This window comes from Lynx canadensis, chromosome A1 (assembly GCF_007474595.2).
Source record: "Lynx canadensis isolate LIC74 chromosome A1, mLynCan4.pri.v2, whole genome shotgun sequence".
In the NCBI taxonomy this organism is placed as follows: Eukaryota; Metazoa; Chordata; class Mammalia; order Carnivora; family Felidae; genus Lynx; species Lynx canadensis.
The window spans coordinates 224,471,056-224,488,110 of NC_044303.2; the positions used below are offsets into that span (position 1 = coordinate 224,471,056).

General features: G+C 36.3%; 1 protein-coding gene across 2 annotated transcripts in view; it reads left to right on the forward strand.

Moving 5' to 3' along the window:
• The window catches only part of CDH18 (cadherin 18), a 348,818-nt gene that overhangs the window by 214,632 nt on the left and 117,131 nt on the right, over positions 1-17,055 (forward strand). For both annotated transcript variants that reach the window (XM_032594646.1, XM_032594647.1), the window contains exon 4: positions 11,083-11,250. In XM_032594646.1, coding sequence (XP_032450537.1) covers positions 11,083-11,250 — 168 coding nt within the window. The remainder of the gene's footprint in view (positions 1-11,082; positions 11,251-17,055) is intronic.

Consider the following 17,055-nt stretch of genomic DNA (forward strand, 5'->3'; position numbering starts at 1 on the left):
TTTGATGAATGGGGTAGTCATGCTGAAAGCCTGAAAATATATAAACTATTTGGCTTTCACAAATGCCCTGGCAGCCCTGTGATTTTATTAGTATGGTTATTAAATATATTAACTAGCAAGACTGATCTTTTGAAGTTATAGATCACATTGAAACACCAATAACAGATATAAACATAAATAAGATAGGAAAAAAGAAAAAGTCAAAATCATTCAAAATGAGAAGTATCTTTGATGATAGATCAATATAACTATATTCTCCTTAAATCTGTCTGATTTATGACTCTAAATCCACAGAGATGGTAACACTTACTTTTGTATGATGTTCCTCTCTCTTTTCTCTCTGCCTTTCTCCCTCTCCCTCCTCCCACCCTCTCTTTTGTCACTCTTTCAAAACAGGTCAAGCCTCTCTTGTAGACGCCACAGGTTAATTCTTTGAAATGATGTCACTGTAGTGTTAGGATTTTAATGTCAGGAAGTCCTGGGTTATATTTAAAGTTTTGTAAGTTTCTGGTCTAGGGAGAATTTTTTTTAAGCTTTGAGCTTTTCCTCTCATGAAGTGTATGGGGAAAATATATGAGATATATATACCTGAAAGGAGAACCTAAGTCCGTACTCAAAACTCGTGAATTCTTCCTCCTTTTATCCTCAGGAGAAATAAAATGCTTCACCATCAATTTTCATGGTAGGAAGAGAAAAAATATAGAGGAGGAAAATTGAATCTTCCTACTAAAGCATAAAAATGTCTTCCTTCATGAATTTATGGTTGTTAATTCCATGAGTCATAGCTGGAGGCTAAATATGTCGAGGGGTTTTGTTTTTGTTTTAATTCTAGGATGCCAGTGTTTAATATAATACATATTTTTTTTCTTTAAAAATGAAATCAGTTATATAACAAAAATGGAAATAAATATCTGAAGTTAATCTGTTACCCACTGACACTTTAGAGTCTCAAGTATGGGAAATGTAGCTCTAGAGATAACCTTGCATCTGCTCAGCCATAGCTAGTAGTAATAACATCTGACAAGTAGTGAAGCTTAGTCAGTCTTGACTTTACAGGGACAGCAACAAAGCTATTCAAACCACCAATACCATAAGGAACAAAACAGAGAAACAGAGTATTTGAATCACTGAGAACCTAATCCCTACCATTCTCTTATCATTTTCCAATGAATCCAATCTCTATAGCTATATACATTCAAAATCCTTTGTTCATATCAGATGACCATGTAAGATGAACACACCTTTACAAGGTGATCCTACTTCTACATTTACCCTTCCATAACCTACCAACATTCCATTCTGCCATAAAGTACTCTTTGGTCCATACTCATCCATTTTGATAACTATGACCTCTGAAATCTAGATTTTGTTTCTCACTTAATGAAATACATTTTCTGTATTACTTAACTTTACAGATTTGGATACCTATTTCCCTATCAGTAAATACCCTAATCATAACATTCTAATATCATAAGCTCTGTCTTATATGTGTCTGGATCCCACATTTTAAACAGAGCAGAAACATATTCAGCATATATTGAATTGGTGATGAGTGAAGAAAATAGATTGCTGGAACTGTGTTGTTAATGGATACATATAGATTCAATGTCAATGAAGACAAGAAATTATGGAAGCCATATTATCCTTACAAAGTCAGAAAGGGAAATACAGAATATGTAGCAGCACATGATATACTAAATATTGAAACAGACAGCAGTCAAATAGCTAACATAAAGAATCTTCCAGATACCTAGAACACTACAGTAAGGAAGTTGGAAAGATGAATTATTACTACCAAGACTTTAAGTGTCATCATGTAAAAGATGACTAATGAAACTTCTAAACATTTCTAAATGTCTCAGTTGTTCATTTTTTTTTTAAAGAAACAGATATTCCAATGAAATAATGAGCATCTTGAGGACAGATATGTTGTCTTCTGAACTCTAGGTGAATATCTCAAATTTGATCATTCATGAGAATCACAGAATGAACTTGCCACAAATACTGATCTTTGGGCCCACTTCCCGGGATTCTGATTAAGTAGATCAAAGGTGGCTTCCTTAAAGTTGCATGATAATTGGCATTCCATGTAATTCTGTTACTAAGTGCACTTGTATCACATTCAGGAAACAGTGGGACTCCAGTATATTTTAATATACATTAAGTAATGATATAATATACTTCAAAATAATGAGTCATCAATTGAACAAATTAAGAAAACATACTTTTGAGTTCAAGTGCATAAGGTAGTTTAGACATGGAAGAAAACATGTTTCTCTTATAAGTGCAAATACATACCTTAGGTGTTTCTGTATGGATTTGAATGTGCATGCTGGTTTATTTGTTCTAACTTGTAGGACTTTTATTTTGCAGTCTTGTGTAGTATTATCTAATGAACTAGATTTGTACATTTCCATCTTAAGTTCTTTATAGTGGATAAAAATGCAAGAAAACATTTTGGAGAATATATTGTTATATAGGAATATCCTCAGTCAGGGAACAAAAACATATGGTAGGCCAGTGAGTCGGGTTCAACACCTAATGCTTATAACCACAGATGAGTTTTCAATGTTATGAACTTGTATTCAGCAGAGAGTAATTCCCAGTTACAGACCCCTACATATCATGGTGATTGGGAAGCAGTAGTCAGAAGGTAATTTGCAGGCAGTGGGGCACCTGCAATCGTTTACCAGGAAGCTAATAAGAAACAAAACAAAATGATACAAGGGTAATCATATCCTGTCGATTCAACCCAGCATCACAAGAGAATAAGAGGCAACATTTCCAGTTAAAATTTTTGAAGTAAACATTGCTAGTGAAGCTTATCCAACAAACATTCAGAATATGCCATTGCCAGTTGCCTAGCATGCATTGAAAGGACAGAGTTTACTTTAAAATAATCAAACAATGAAATAATTTTAGGAAATGTAGCTGCTCTGTATTTTTTCTTTAAAAATTTACTTAAAGGCCATGTTGTAGATAAGTATGTCCATATTAAGTTTATGTGGAAGGCAAAAGTAAGTTACAGTACAATCACCAGGTAGATGGATACATCACAGAAAAAGCCAAACAAAAAAACAAACAAATATGATTTCTTACTTGGAATGTGTAAATATAGTTTATCCGAGCCTTGCATAAGAGTGTAACCTTCACAGTTTTGAAAAATAAACATTACCATTGCATATTATTTGTTTTCTGTGTGCATGTATGTATTCCCATATGTATATTCATTTATTGGCAATGCAAGATGGAGATAAAAGGTAAAGAAATGTGTAAATGCATAATGGTAGCACTTCATCTTTTGAGTTTTGTCTTTTCAAAGTGTCCTGGACCCACATGCATTGGACTCACCTGTGGGGCGTGTTATGGCTGTTGGGCATGGTCAGTGAGAGGATGGTACCTCCAGTTGACCCACGAGCTGAACCCAGGCAATCAGAGGCTCCTCACTCTCTCTCTTGTCCTTGGAATAGGCTTTCCACCCACTGTTCCCAGAGTGGAAACAGTTTTTAAGAAAGCAGCTTTGAGAGAGTAATGTGTTGTTGAGACTATCTAGACCATATATGTGACTGAACCCAGCTAAGGCCTCTATATAAACTTTTAGAAAAATTACTGGTGGGTGGGTATGGAGATACATTCATCCTACAGTTTGCCCAGATGAGTCTTATATGTAAGTTCCTTTGCTTATTAAAAATGCCACCTTCTGGGATGCCTGGGTGGCTCAGTTGGTTGACTGTGGACTCGTTTTCTGCTCACATCATGATCTCATGGTTCATGGGATTGAACCCACATTGGGCTCCATGCTGACAGCGTAGAGCCTGCTTGGGATTCTCTCTCTCTCCTTTCTCTTTGCCCCTCCCCTCAACTAATTTGTGTGACCCCCCCCCAATAAAATAAATGAGCATTAAAAAATAAACAAAAACAAACATATCTGCCACCTACCTATTTGGAATGTTCTGCCTCTTTCTTTGGTCTCCCTGTTTGAGGCCCAATTTCTTAAATCATTGATGGAATGAATATTTGTGTACTTCCCCCCACCCCAATTCATTATGTTGAAATTCTAGCTCCCAATAGGGGCCCCTGGGTGGCTTAGTCAGTTGAGCATCAAACTTTGGCTCAGGTCATGATCTCACAGTTTATGGATTCCAGCCCCACGTTGGGCTCTGTGCGGACAGCTCAGAGCCTGGAGCCTGCTTAGAATTCTGTGTTTCCCTCTCTCTCTGCCCCTCCCCTACACACACTCTCTCTCTCTCTCTCTCTCTCTCTCAAAAATAAACATTAAAAATTTTTTTAAGGTAATTAGTTTTAGATTAGGTCATGAGAGTGGGGCCCTCAAGACAGGATTAGTGGATTTATAAGAAGTCGAAGAGAGCAATCTTTCTCTTTTTCTTTCTCCCTGTGCACAAACTGAGGGAAAGCCATAGTAAAACATAGTGAGAAGGTAGCTGCCTGCAAGCCAGGAAGAGAGCTCTCACCAGGAACCTGGCACCTTGATCTTCCCAGTCCCTAAAAAGTGTGTGAAATAAGTCTCTATGGCTAAAGCAAGTGAGTCTATGGTATCTTTTCAGGGCAGCCTAAGCACAAGAATGCAGTAGTCAATTAGAGCTGTAAGTAGGCCAGACCCACTCCAAATCACTAACTCAGAGACCCTAGGGCCTGGGTCCAAGGCAATTTCAAGGGAGTATTGAATCAGAGTCAAGTTTGAAAGCCACTAGCAATATTGTAAAAATGAAGCTAACTGAATAAATGATCACCCACACTAGTACACTGTTTAGAATGAAAGGGAGTGCTTTAATAGTTAAGCAAAGACAGGGATATTCTGAAAATGACTTGGGAAAACCAGCACATAAAATCCCTTTGAGTAGATAGCTTCACATTTAACTCATAAAGTAATTTTGCTTAATGTTTTCACTATTTTAAAATGTAGCATCCTGAGAAAAGTGGAGCAAAATCAATATGTCTGTGTGTATGTGTGCGTGTATGTGTACTTATTCAAAATATATATTTAATTCTGTAAAAAAGCCGGCTATTGTGCTAAGCATTGAGAATGGAAAGTAACTTATGATTACTTTTTAACTTGTTTTTCTTTTTCTTTTCATTTCTTTCCCAAATTATTGGGAAAGTATGTTTGCCATTTTTTTCCTATCTTCTTTAAACATTGTTTATATTTGCTAGTAAATTTATCAAATCTCAATATTTATAAAAACAATTTAATACTGATTAAATATCTATGCAAATGATTACCAACATGGACAAAAGATTGTTCATCCATGATGGTAGAACTAATCTCTTAATAGATGGACAGAACAAGAAGAGTTCATGATAATTCTGGCTACTTGGAGTGTGTACAGAAGTCTTCTGCAGGGTGAGAGGGATCAAGGAGCAGGAAGGAACATTCAGATTTTGTTACAAGATCTTGTAATCTTGGATAAGGGATGTTAAAACTTTTTTGAACCAATACTATCCATCTGCAAGTAATCAGGTAATATGCTAGTATTTTAAACTATAAAATTAGAATGTGTTTTATATTGTTTAAACTTAATAATTGATTCCTCTGGAACAATTTGTGACATTTGCTTAAGAAATAATTCATTCAGGGGCGCCTGGGTAGCTCAATTAGTTAAGCATCTGGCTTCGGCTCAGGTCACAATCTCACCATCTGTGAGTTCAGGCCCCGCATCAGGCTCTGTGCTTGCGGCTCAGAGCCTGGAACCCACTTCAGATTCTGTGTCTCCCTCTCTCTGCCCCTCCCCTGCTCACGTTCTGCCTCTCTCTCTCTCAAAAATAAACATTTAAAAATTAAAAAAAAATAAATCTTTCATTCAGTGATACCATTTATCATTTTATACTGAAAAATGCACAATCTTATCACTTAGCTTAAATAAAAGCTATGCGGATTAATAAGAAGAAAAAATTGATCTCAGTTCACAGATGACATAGTTGTATGTGTAGAAAATCCTAAGGAATCAACAACCACAACAAAACATCCTGGAACCAATAAGCATTATAACAAGATTTCAGGATACAGGGTTATATAAAAATAATTGTCTTATATACCAACAATGAAAAAGTGGAAAATGATTTTAAAACATAATGCCATTTAGCTTAGCTTCCTTCCAAAAGAAATACTTAGTAATAAATCTAACAAAGTAGATACAAAATTGTTATGAGTAAAACTACAAAATTAGGATGAAAGAAACAAAGAACTAAATAAATGGACAGATATTTCATGTTCCTTAATTGAAGACTCAATATTGTGAAGATGTCAATTCTTCCCAGTGATATCTATAGCTGTGATGGAATGCCAATCCAAATCTCAGCAAGTTATTTCGTGGATATTGACAAACTGATTCTAAAGTTAATGTGTAGAGGCAAAGACCCAGAATAGTCAAGATAATATTTAAGAGGAAAAACAAAGTTGAAAGACTGATACTATCTGACTTTAGGATTTACTACAAACTATAGTAATCAAGAGAGTGTGGTGTTGATGAAAAAATAGACAAACATATAAATAGATCAGAATAGAAATTACAGAGGGGCACCTGGGAGGCTTAGTCGGTTGGGCATCTGACCAGCTCAGGTCATGATCTCACCGTTGGTGGGTTCAAGCCCCATGTCAGGCTCTGTGCCAACAGCTCAGAGCCTGAAGTCTGCTTCGGATTCTGTGTCTCCCTCTCTCTCTCTCTACAACTCCCCTGCTCACACTCTGTCTCTCTCTGTCTCTCAAAAATAAATAAAAATGTTTAAAAAATATTTTAAGAATAGAAATTCCAGAGATAGACCCTTGTACATATAGGCAACTGATCTCTGACAAAGGAGCAAAGATAATACAATTGAAGAAAATCATCTTTTCAGTAAATGGTTTGAGATGAATTGATATCATGTGCAGAAACAATAAAATGACATAGACATTACATCCTTAGAAAAAGTAACTCATGTTGTATCAGAGACCTAAATATGAAAAACAAAACTTTAAAATTCCTGCAAGTTGGAGGACGCCTCAGGGACTTGGTTGAGTGCCTGACTCTTGATTTCAGATCAGATCATGATTCAGGGTCGCAGGATTGAGCCCCATGTCGGGCTCTGAAGTGAGCATGGAACCTGTTTAAGATCCTCTCTCTCTCCCTTTGCCTTTCTCCCCTGCTTGTGCTCTTTCTGTCTCTCTCTCTCTCTCTAAATAGATGATAGATAGGTAGATAGATAGATAGATTAATAAATAGATAAGTACAATTCCTACCTGATAACATAGATGAAAACTAGGTGACCTTGGGTGTGGCAATGACTTTTTATATACAATACCAAAATAATGAACTGTGACAGAAATAATAATCTGGACTCAAAAAAAAAATTGTTTTCATTCTACACTGTGAAAGATACCGTGAAGAGAATGAGGAGATAAATCATGTCCCGGCAGAAAGTATTTACAAAAGACAAATCTAATAAAAACCTGTTATATAAAATATACAACAAACTCTTAAAATTCAACAATAATAAAACAACTCAGCTTACAAAATGGACAAAAAACCTAACAGACATCTCACCAAATAAGACCTACTATGGGAGTAAGAATTTGAAAAATGGTCCGACATCATCTGCCAGGGAAATAAATATGAAAACAAGACACTACTATATGCCTAATACAATGACCAAAATTTGGAACATTGACCAACAAATGTTGGTCAAGATATGAAGCCACAGGAACTCTGATTTACTGTTGTTAGGAATGCAAAATAATATAGCCACTTTGAGAGTTTGACATTGTCTAACAAAACTAAACAGACTTTTACCATGTGATCCAGTAATTATGCTCCTTGATATTTACTCAAGGAGTTAAAAACTTATTTCCAAACAAAAACCAGTAGACAGGTGTTTATAGCAGTTTCACTCATAATCACCAAAACTCAGAAACCACCAAGATGTCTGTTAGCAGGTGAACGTATAAACAACTGCATACCCGAAGAATGCAATATTATTTAGCACTAAAACAAAATGAGCTCTCAAGCCATGAAAAGACTTGGAGAATCCTTAAATATCTATTACCAAGTGAAGAAGGCAATCTGAAAAGACCACATACTATCAACTTTATGGAGAAGGCAAAATTACAGGGATAGTAAGGGCAAAATTGCAGAAAAAGTAAAAAGATCAGTGACTGCGAGGCATTGAAGGAGGGAGAGATGAATAGGTAGATCAGAAAAGATTTCAAGGCAGTAAAACTATAACTGAGGACTTTGGGTGATGATGTGTCAGTGTTGGTTAATCAATTATAGCAAATGCACCGTTCTAATTCAGGATGTTGGTAGTGGGAGAAAATGTGTGTTCGTGTGGCAAGGGAGGAATAAGGAGAGGGTAGATAGCAAATGTACTTTCTTCTCAATTTTTCTGTGGACCTAAATCTGCTCTAAAAAAGTCTATTTGGAAGGACAAAAGTTACTGTGCATCGGCGGTGTTCTAGGCTGCCCCACTTACGCGCATCTGGGCAATGTGTTAGAAAAAGATTACTGTATTCTACAGCAATTTGACAAGCATTCTCCATTTACCTATGTGCCCTTGGGGTAGGTCATAGCTAAGCACATCCACTGGAGTACCCTCAAGAGAACTCTGAGTTTCAGTGGGTTTGTAGACAGTCATTTCTGGGAAGTATGTGTCAATTCTGGATATACTGTTTTCTTTCTATAAGCAAATGTGGCTGACAAGCTTCTTCTCATTTTCTGTCAGACACACCTATATTATAGAAGAAGGGATATAATGGGAATGGAATAAAATTATTGAAATGTTTACTCTAAAACAGGGGTTGGGCTGATTTCTCTTCTCTGATTCTCTTAAATGAATAACATTCAAATTGTGTAAATGTATCGGGGTGCCTGGGTGGCTCTGTTGGTTAAGCATCTGACCTTTGATTGCAGCTCAGGTCATGAGTCTCAGGGTTCATGGGTCAAAGCCCCATGTTGGGCTCTTCACTGACAGTGTGGAGCCTGCTTGATTCTCTCTCTCTCTCTCTCTCTCTCTCTCTCTCTCTCTCTCTCAAATTGTGTAAATATATCTATCTTTCACTTTTTTTTTTAATTTTTTTAACATTTATTTACTTTTGAGACAGAGAGAGAGCTTGAACAGGGGAGGGTCAGAGAAAGATGGAGACACAGAATCTGAAACAGGATTCAAGCTCTGAGCTGTCAGCCCAGAGCCCGATGCGGGGCTCGAACCCACGGACCGCGAGATCGTGACCTGAGCGGAAGTCTGACGCTTAACCGACTGAGCCACCCAGGCGCCCCTATATCTTTCACTTTGCAATGATTGATTTTGCTATTATATTTTTATATCCAGCAAATGACACTTAAAGATTCCATTGTAAAAATTATCCTTCTCAAACTTCTAAACACCAGAGGCATGTCCCATTTATAATGTATTCTTTTCAGAACATCTTTATTTTTTTCAAATATTAGAAAGTATATGTTTCTTTCATAAAATATTTTCATAAATTCTCAGCTTGTTCATTTCTGCATCGATTCCATTCCTTCTTATATAATCATCATACGTGATAAAACATTGTTCTTTGTATTAAGGATGCTTGAGGCTTTTTCATATGCATGAATTAGATGAATCATTTATTACCATATTATTATAATTTCTTTTGATAAGAATAATTTTCATTTCTATTTAGCTTCAGGAAAATTTTCCTGAACTCCCTCAATTAAAAAATCACAAATATTGAAAGTTGTGGGATCACTTTTCCTGGTTCCTGAGGCTCTCCTCTCAAAGTCATTACACATATAATCAATTCAGTAAAACAACAAAAAAACCTTCTTCAGTGTTGTATGTTCTGAACAACTGATTGACGGATCCTTTCCACCTTTGAAAGACTGCTTTCAGTTTGAATATACGTACAACCCTATGTTCTTTAATTACATCAACATATTGTCTGTAAAACTGTGTTAAACTCTATAGTGAGCAGTTTTTATAATTGCCACTGTCCTATGAATTATGCTGCTAACTAATCATTGGTGTGATTGGTCAAAGCTATTGGTCCCTTCTCAAAACGAATATGATCCAAATATTTTTAGTAAAAGGAAAAAGGTGGTTGTTAAATGTTGTCCTATGTATGGAGTAGCAAATACGTTTATATTTTTACATGCATATATAATATAAATGTAAATACATATCTATCTATATACAAATATACTTATTTATAATATAGCTCATCTACATGAGGACTTTTTTTTATAACATAGTTAATAGTCCTTGGCCCTCTGGAAAAATGTGTTTCCGTTTTAAATTTAAGGCTCTATCGACAAAGCTATCTAATTTGTGTGTGTGCACATGTACTTATGTGTCATACAAATGGAGATATAACACATAACATTTTTTATGTCCTTATTGAATCCAAGTAATACTTCATAAAAGACTACCTTTAATGTCTCCTTTGGCACTGTGAAATAAAGCCTGTGACTTTTACCTGTGATTTTTGGAATCCATTTCATTATTTTGCTTAGGTACTTAGATCTAGTTCTTATTGTAGCTGTCATTTCCTGATAAAAATAGTGAGTTTCTTCATCTTGATAAATGTTAAAATGACTCTTGTCTATAATCTTTGTTCAAGTATCCACAATTCTTCCATGTTTTCCACCATCCAACTCTGACAGCCCTGACAGGAAGCTATGTAAATTTTTCTCTAAAGAGGAAAATTAACCTCTTCTCAAATCATCTTAACTGACGTTTTTGAGGAGCACAACTTGTGAAATATTTAGTATTCCAGCACAAGTACAAGCTTGGGCCACAAGGCTGTTCTGCAAGGCACCCCAAGGAACGCAAAAGAATGGACATCTTAATTTACCACGAATAGAATGGTTCGAGACACGTGGTTGCCAATGAAGGGGTCAAATGAGGTGGTTTTCGTAACATGTTTAAGGTACTGTTTGTCTCAGAAGTGGCTTTCTCACAAAAGTATTTCATTTAAAAATGCACTTCTGAAAATATGCAGAAAAAAAGCTGGCTCTGTGGCTCAATGAAACTATGGGGGAAAAACGATACATCTGTGCTACTTCTCATTTAATATATAATCTGTACTGTTTTGTTTAAAATATGTTACAGGAGTTATTAGAACTGCCTTACATAATATGGACAGAGAAGCCAGAGAACACTATTCAGTGGTCATTCAAGCCAAAGACATGGCTGGGCAAGTTGGAGGACTCTCAGGATCGACAACGGTCAACATCACCCTGACTGATGTCAATGACAACCCCCCACGGTTTCCTCAAAGTATGTACTTGTTTCTTATGATTTACATTCATCACTCTTCATATACGTGAAACAAAATTAAATACTTACATATGTAATATCATGTCACTGTTCTCTTGAATGGGAATATTTTGTTTTTGTGCTGATTTCCCTTGTCTAAACAAGAGTAAGGAAATCACTCCACTGATTGTCTTCTGAACCTGGTGGTTAATTGTCACTGTGTTTAAAAAATATTGTTTCAGCTGGCATTACAGTTCAATATTAAAAGTGATACAGTGGTCCTGAGAAATGATATCTTGCATTTGCTAAAGCACTTATGTATTACTAAGGCATATAGGGAGATATCCAAAATACATTCTGAGGTGAACATTCTACTCTTGCAAAATAAACTTGCGTATGTGCTTTCTGTGACAGAAATTGAAAAAAAAAATCTTCATGTTATACATGAATGTGCTACACACACACACACACACACACACACACACACACACACACACCACCCCGAAGCGGTGGTGCGGCTAATTCCATAAGGTGGGCTCTCAGAGTAGAAGATGAACTTTGTGAATGGAGGGCACAAACTTTCAGACAATTCAGGGGGAGAAGATGTCAGTTCCGTGAGTGTGAAAAGAAATGGTGTTTATGACTTCCTCATAGTGGGAAAGAAATATTTTTCACTCTTTCTAATGTGGTAGAAACTGCGGATGACATTTTATAGAACAATCTGTAATTATCCTAAAAGTCCTGTAGGGGTGCTATGCCCTTCTGATCCATGATGTTTAAAAACTATAATAAAGTAGGTACAATGATATGTCAACACAGGCTCTTCACAAGTATGTGTGAAATGCCTTCGCTCGCTGTGTCTCTTACTCTTTCTCTCTGAACACTCTGGAAGAGCCACAGTTGAGTACTGCCTGTTCCCAAAACATCTTGCACATTCTTGATTCAACGCAGAATTTTCCACACTCACATTTCTCTGTTTACAAGCTCTGTTAAAATTTTCTCTGAAGTCTGTTGCAGAATTAACAGTTAATAAATCCTTGTTTTTCTGTTACGTGGCACTTTAATGTTTTATTTATTTCCATAGGTACTATGAGTCTAAGTAAGAATGATGCTTGAATTGTCTATGTAAATTTAAGTGTTCAGATCAGTGCCCAGCTCTTGATAGATGGCTATTAGATCAATGAGTGAATGAGTTGAATTTTAATATTTTGTCAAACTACCACTGTGAAAAGATGTCCAAATCAAGTACATAGGTAGAATCAATTTTAAAATATTGGTTCTAGAGACAGACTGTGTGACCTGATTCATTCGTGTGTCCTTTGCTCTATGAAGAAAGTAGGTTTAGAAGAAAATTAAAAATCATTGATAAGTCCACCTGGCATTAAACCACAAAATTAAATTTTAAATCATTTTACAAATTACATTGTATTTTTGTATTTATTTTATCACTTGGTCCATAAAATGTTCATATATACGTACAGCACTCTAAGACAACTGCTATTCTTTTATAGGATAAGGACACTGAGGTTCAAAGAATTTGTAATGTAATGAACAATAATGCTAAACTCAGTTGAACATAAACTTTATTATAGTTTACAACAACAACTCATCTATTTCAAGTAGATCCCACCATGACTATTTTAAAGATATATGTTAATATCATAGTTCCTAAAAGAATGAGACTCGAGTGATACACTATCAGAATTCAATAAATGCTTGGTCATGATACGAATAGCATCTCTCACGCTTTCTCTGCCTCCTTCTCTCCCTCCTTCTCTCCATAAACTAAGTTTTAAATTTACAAGCCCATTAAAATTGATTTTCAAAATAAACAGAAAATTGTAATTGTGATAAATATAGCATAATGATACATAATTTTATTTTTTAAAGTTTATTTATTTGGGGGGGGAGGCAGAGAGAGAGATGGACAGAGGATCCAAGCGGGCTCTGTGCTGACAGCAATGAGCCCAGTGTGGGGCTTGAACTCATGAACTGTGAGATCATGACCTGAGTCGAAGTCAGCAACTCAACTGACTGAACCACCCAGGCACCCCTTATTTTGATTAATAACAAGGTTATTGTTGAAATATCAGTTTATGATGAAAACAAGTATTTTATCTGACAAAGAAACAGAATACATGTATACTCTCTGAGTGAACTCAGTGTATCTATGGGGATCTCCCTTTCTTCAGTCAGTAACAGGTCTCAACCCTGTCACGCTGTGAGATGCACTTAGAGTTTAGAAACAGAGATGCTATATACCCAGAACCTCACACTCCGACTTGCTGAAGAGATTGTTTAATCTGTAATCCCATCGCACTAAGCACAATGCTACTTTCAAAATTTTAGTGTCACCATAACAAGAGTAGCTTGCATAAATTATTTTTTAATTTACCTGTAATCATCATAAGTCATCAAATGGCTACCCATGTAAGGGGAAACCCTGTAAATGCTTAGAGGAAAATGTGATATGTTATGAGGACTTGTGTTTACGAAGCACAAATCTTTATACAATTCAACTTATGTAAAGATTATATCCAGCCGTCAAATGGATCCAGTAATTTGCATCTCTTCAGATGTGTAACATTTTCACAGGTCTCCTTCTGATTTCTTTCTCACATCACCTGTCTCAAGGAGCCATTGTTCTTACACCAGTACTGCGATCCACTCTGGTATAAACACCTGCACACCAAACTTTGCAAAAATATTCCTTCAAAGCATTTTTCCCTTTTTTCTTTCTTCGGTTAACCTACCACGCCCCGAGAAAGTGAATCGGTTTGTTATGTCTTGTATATCAGTTTGTTATAGCTTAATTTAAGGTTATCGTTGTATTTTAACGTAAAATAAATTGGCTCTGAATAACTTTGAAAACTCAGGAACGAACTAGACTGATAAGTTGCTTTACAAAGTCTCTACACTAGGGAGTTGCAAACCAAGCGGCCTAGGATGCAAGGCAAGTAAAGATCCAGGCGGAAGCAGGCTGCCCGTCAGGGTCAGGGAGGCAGAGGGCAGAATAGACACCAGTTGGTACTTGCCCATCTGAGAGGACAGCCACTGCTCGATTATAGGCAATGCCTGCATGTGGCCAGGAATATGTTAAGGAGGGAGTCACTTGCAAGTCTCCCAGTGAAAGAACAAATCAGGCCTTCTATGGCTTGAATCTTTACTCAAAGAGGACAAGGGATGCCCAGTTCTCCTTCACAGAAAACTTTTGGGGTATGAAATTCCTCCATATCAGTCCTTCTGTTGAAAGGAATATATTGCACGTTGTAAGATTCTTGCCATGCCCTGTTTTGGCTTTGACTATGTTACAGTTTTATTACAGTTATTGCTTAATTTATTCTTAGGTAGGTAAAAAGTTCCTGACCTCCATTTTTCTGTATAAATAATATGCATATAAAAATCGGTAACTTACATGAAAATTCATAAAGCAAACGTTCTGTATCCTAAATGAAGGGATCTGTATTTTGACAATTGCCTTTGAGTACATAAGAATGAATAACATATTTGGGAAAAGAAGAAAAAAAACCCATATATGTCAAATAATCACAGTAAAATGGTAGAAACTTGATTTTTTTCATTTAAAAACATTTTTTTTTATTTATTTATTTTTGGGAGACAGAGACAGGGCACAAGTGGGGGAGGAGCAGAGAGAGACTGAGACACAGAGTCCAAAGCAGGCTCCAGGCTCTGAGCTGTCAGCACAGAGCCCGACGTTGGCTCGAATTCACAAACCACGAGATCATGACCTGAACTAAAGTCAAATGCTTAACTGACTGAGCCACCCAGGCTCCCCGAAACTTAATTATTAACAAAACTTCCCTGAAGAACTTGAAATGAATGCAAACTTGTACACCATCCCACAATTTTAGCTACTTGTGACCAGAATTGCTATAGTGCCGTGGAATATTTGGAGGATCAATGCCTAAGAGTTCAATAGACGTTAATGCTTTTGTTGATAGCAAAATATTTTAGAGGAAAGTTGTCTTCAATTTACTATTTTAATTTTCATGAAAATCAATCTAAATGACATATAATACATTCAGCATTAATATTTTATTTGAAACAGAAAAATGAAAGAAACAAAACAAGAAAGCTTCTCCTTTGATCAATCAAATTATGAAGTGTATGTTTTAATTATCAGCAACTTGGTGTTTCTCTAATGTATTTTAAAAATGCTATCTAGTTCACTTTTTTTCTTTTTCCAGTTTTTATTTAAATTCCAGTTAGTTAACATACAGTATGATATTAGTTTCAGGTGTAGAATTCAGTTATTCATCACTTAACACACAACACCCAGTGCTCATCACAAATGCCCTCCATAGTTAACGTCTGTTTTATGGTTTCCTCTCTCGCCCCCTGCAGCCCCTATTTTCATCTGTTTTATTTCTTATATTTCACATCTGAGTAAAATCATATGGTACTTTTCTTTCTCTGACTTATTTTGCTTAGCGTAATACTCTCTAGGTGATCTACTTCATTGCAAATGGCAATATACATATATATACATACATATATATATATATACACACACGTGTATATACATACATACATACATACATATACATATATACATATGTGTATATATGTATACATATGTGTATACATATGTGTATATGTGTATATATTGGTATATATGAGACATCTTCTTTATCCATTCATCAGTTGATGGACATTTGGGCTCTTTCCATGGTTTGGCTATTGTTGATAATGCTGCTATAAACATCGGGTGCATGTATTCCTTCAAATCAGTATTTTTGTGTCCTTTGGGCAAATACTTAGTAGTGCAATTGCTGGATCATAGGGTAGCTTTATTTTTCATTTTTGGAAGAAACTCCATTCTGTGTTCACCAGCATGGCTATACCAGTTTGCATTCCCACCAACAGTGTAAGAGAGTTTCCCTTTCTCTGCATCCTTGCCAACATCTGTTTTTTCCTGTATTGTTAATTTTATTTTATTTATTTTTTTTTATATATATGAAATTTATTGACAAATTGGTTTCCATACAACACCCAGTGCTCATCCCGAAAGGTGCCCTCCTCAATACCCATCACCCACTCTCCCCTCCCTCCCACCCCCCATCAACCCTCAGTTTGTTCTCAGTTTTTAACAGTCTCTTATGCTTTGGCTCTCTCCCACTCTAACCTCTTTTTTTTTTTTTTTCCTTCCCCTCCCCCATGGGTTCCTGTTAAGTTTCTCAGGATCCACATAAGAGTGAAACCATATGGTATCTGTCTTTCTCTGTATGGCTTATTTCACTTAGCATTACACTCTCCAGTTCCATCCACGTTGCTACAAAAGGCCATATTTCATTTTTTCTCATTGCCACGTAGTATTCCATTGTGTATATATACCACAATTTCTTTATCCATTCATCAGTTGATGGACATTTAGGCTCTTTCCATAATTTGGCTATTGTTGAGAGTGCTGCTATGAACATTGGGGTACAAGTGCCCCTATGCATCAGTACTCCTGTATCCCTTGGATAAATTCCTAGCAGTGCTATTGCTGGGTCATAGGGTAGGTCTATTTTTAATTTTCTGAGGAACCTCCACACTGCTTTCCAGAGCGGCTGCACCAATTTGCATTCCCACCAACAGTGCAAGAGGGTTCCCGTTTCTCCACATCCTCTCCAGCATCTATAGTCTCCTGATTTGTTCATTTTGGCCACTCTGACTGGCGTGAGGTGATACCTGAGTGTGGTTTTGATTTGTATTTCCCTGATGAGGAGCGACGCTGAACATCTTTTCATGTGCCTGTTGGCCATCTGGATGTCTTCTTTAGAGAAGTGTCTATTCATGTTTTCTGCCCATTTCTTCACTGGG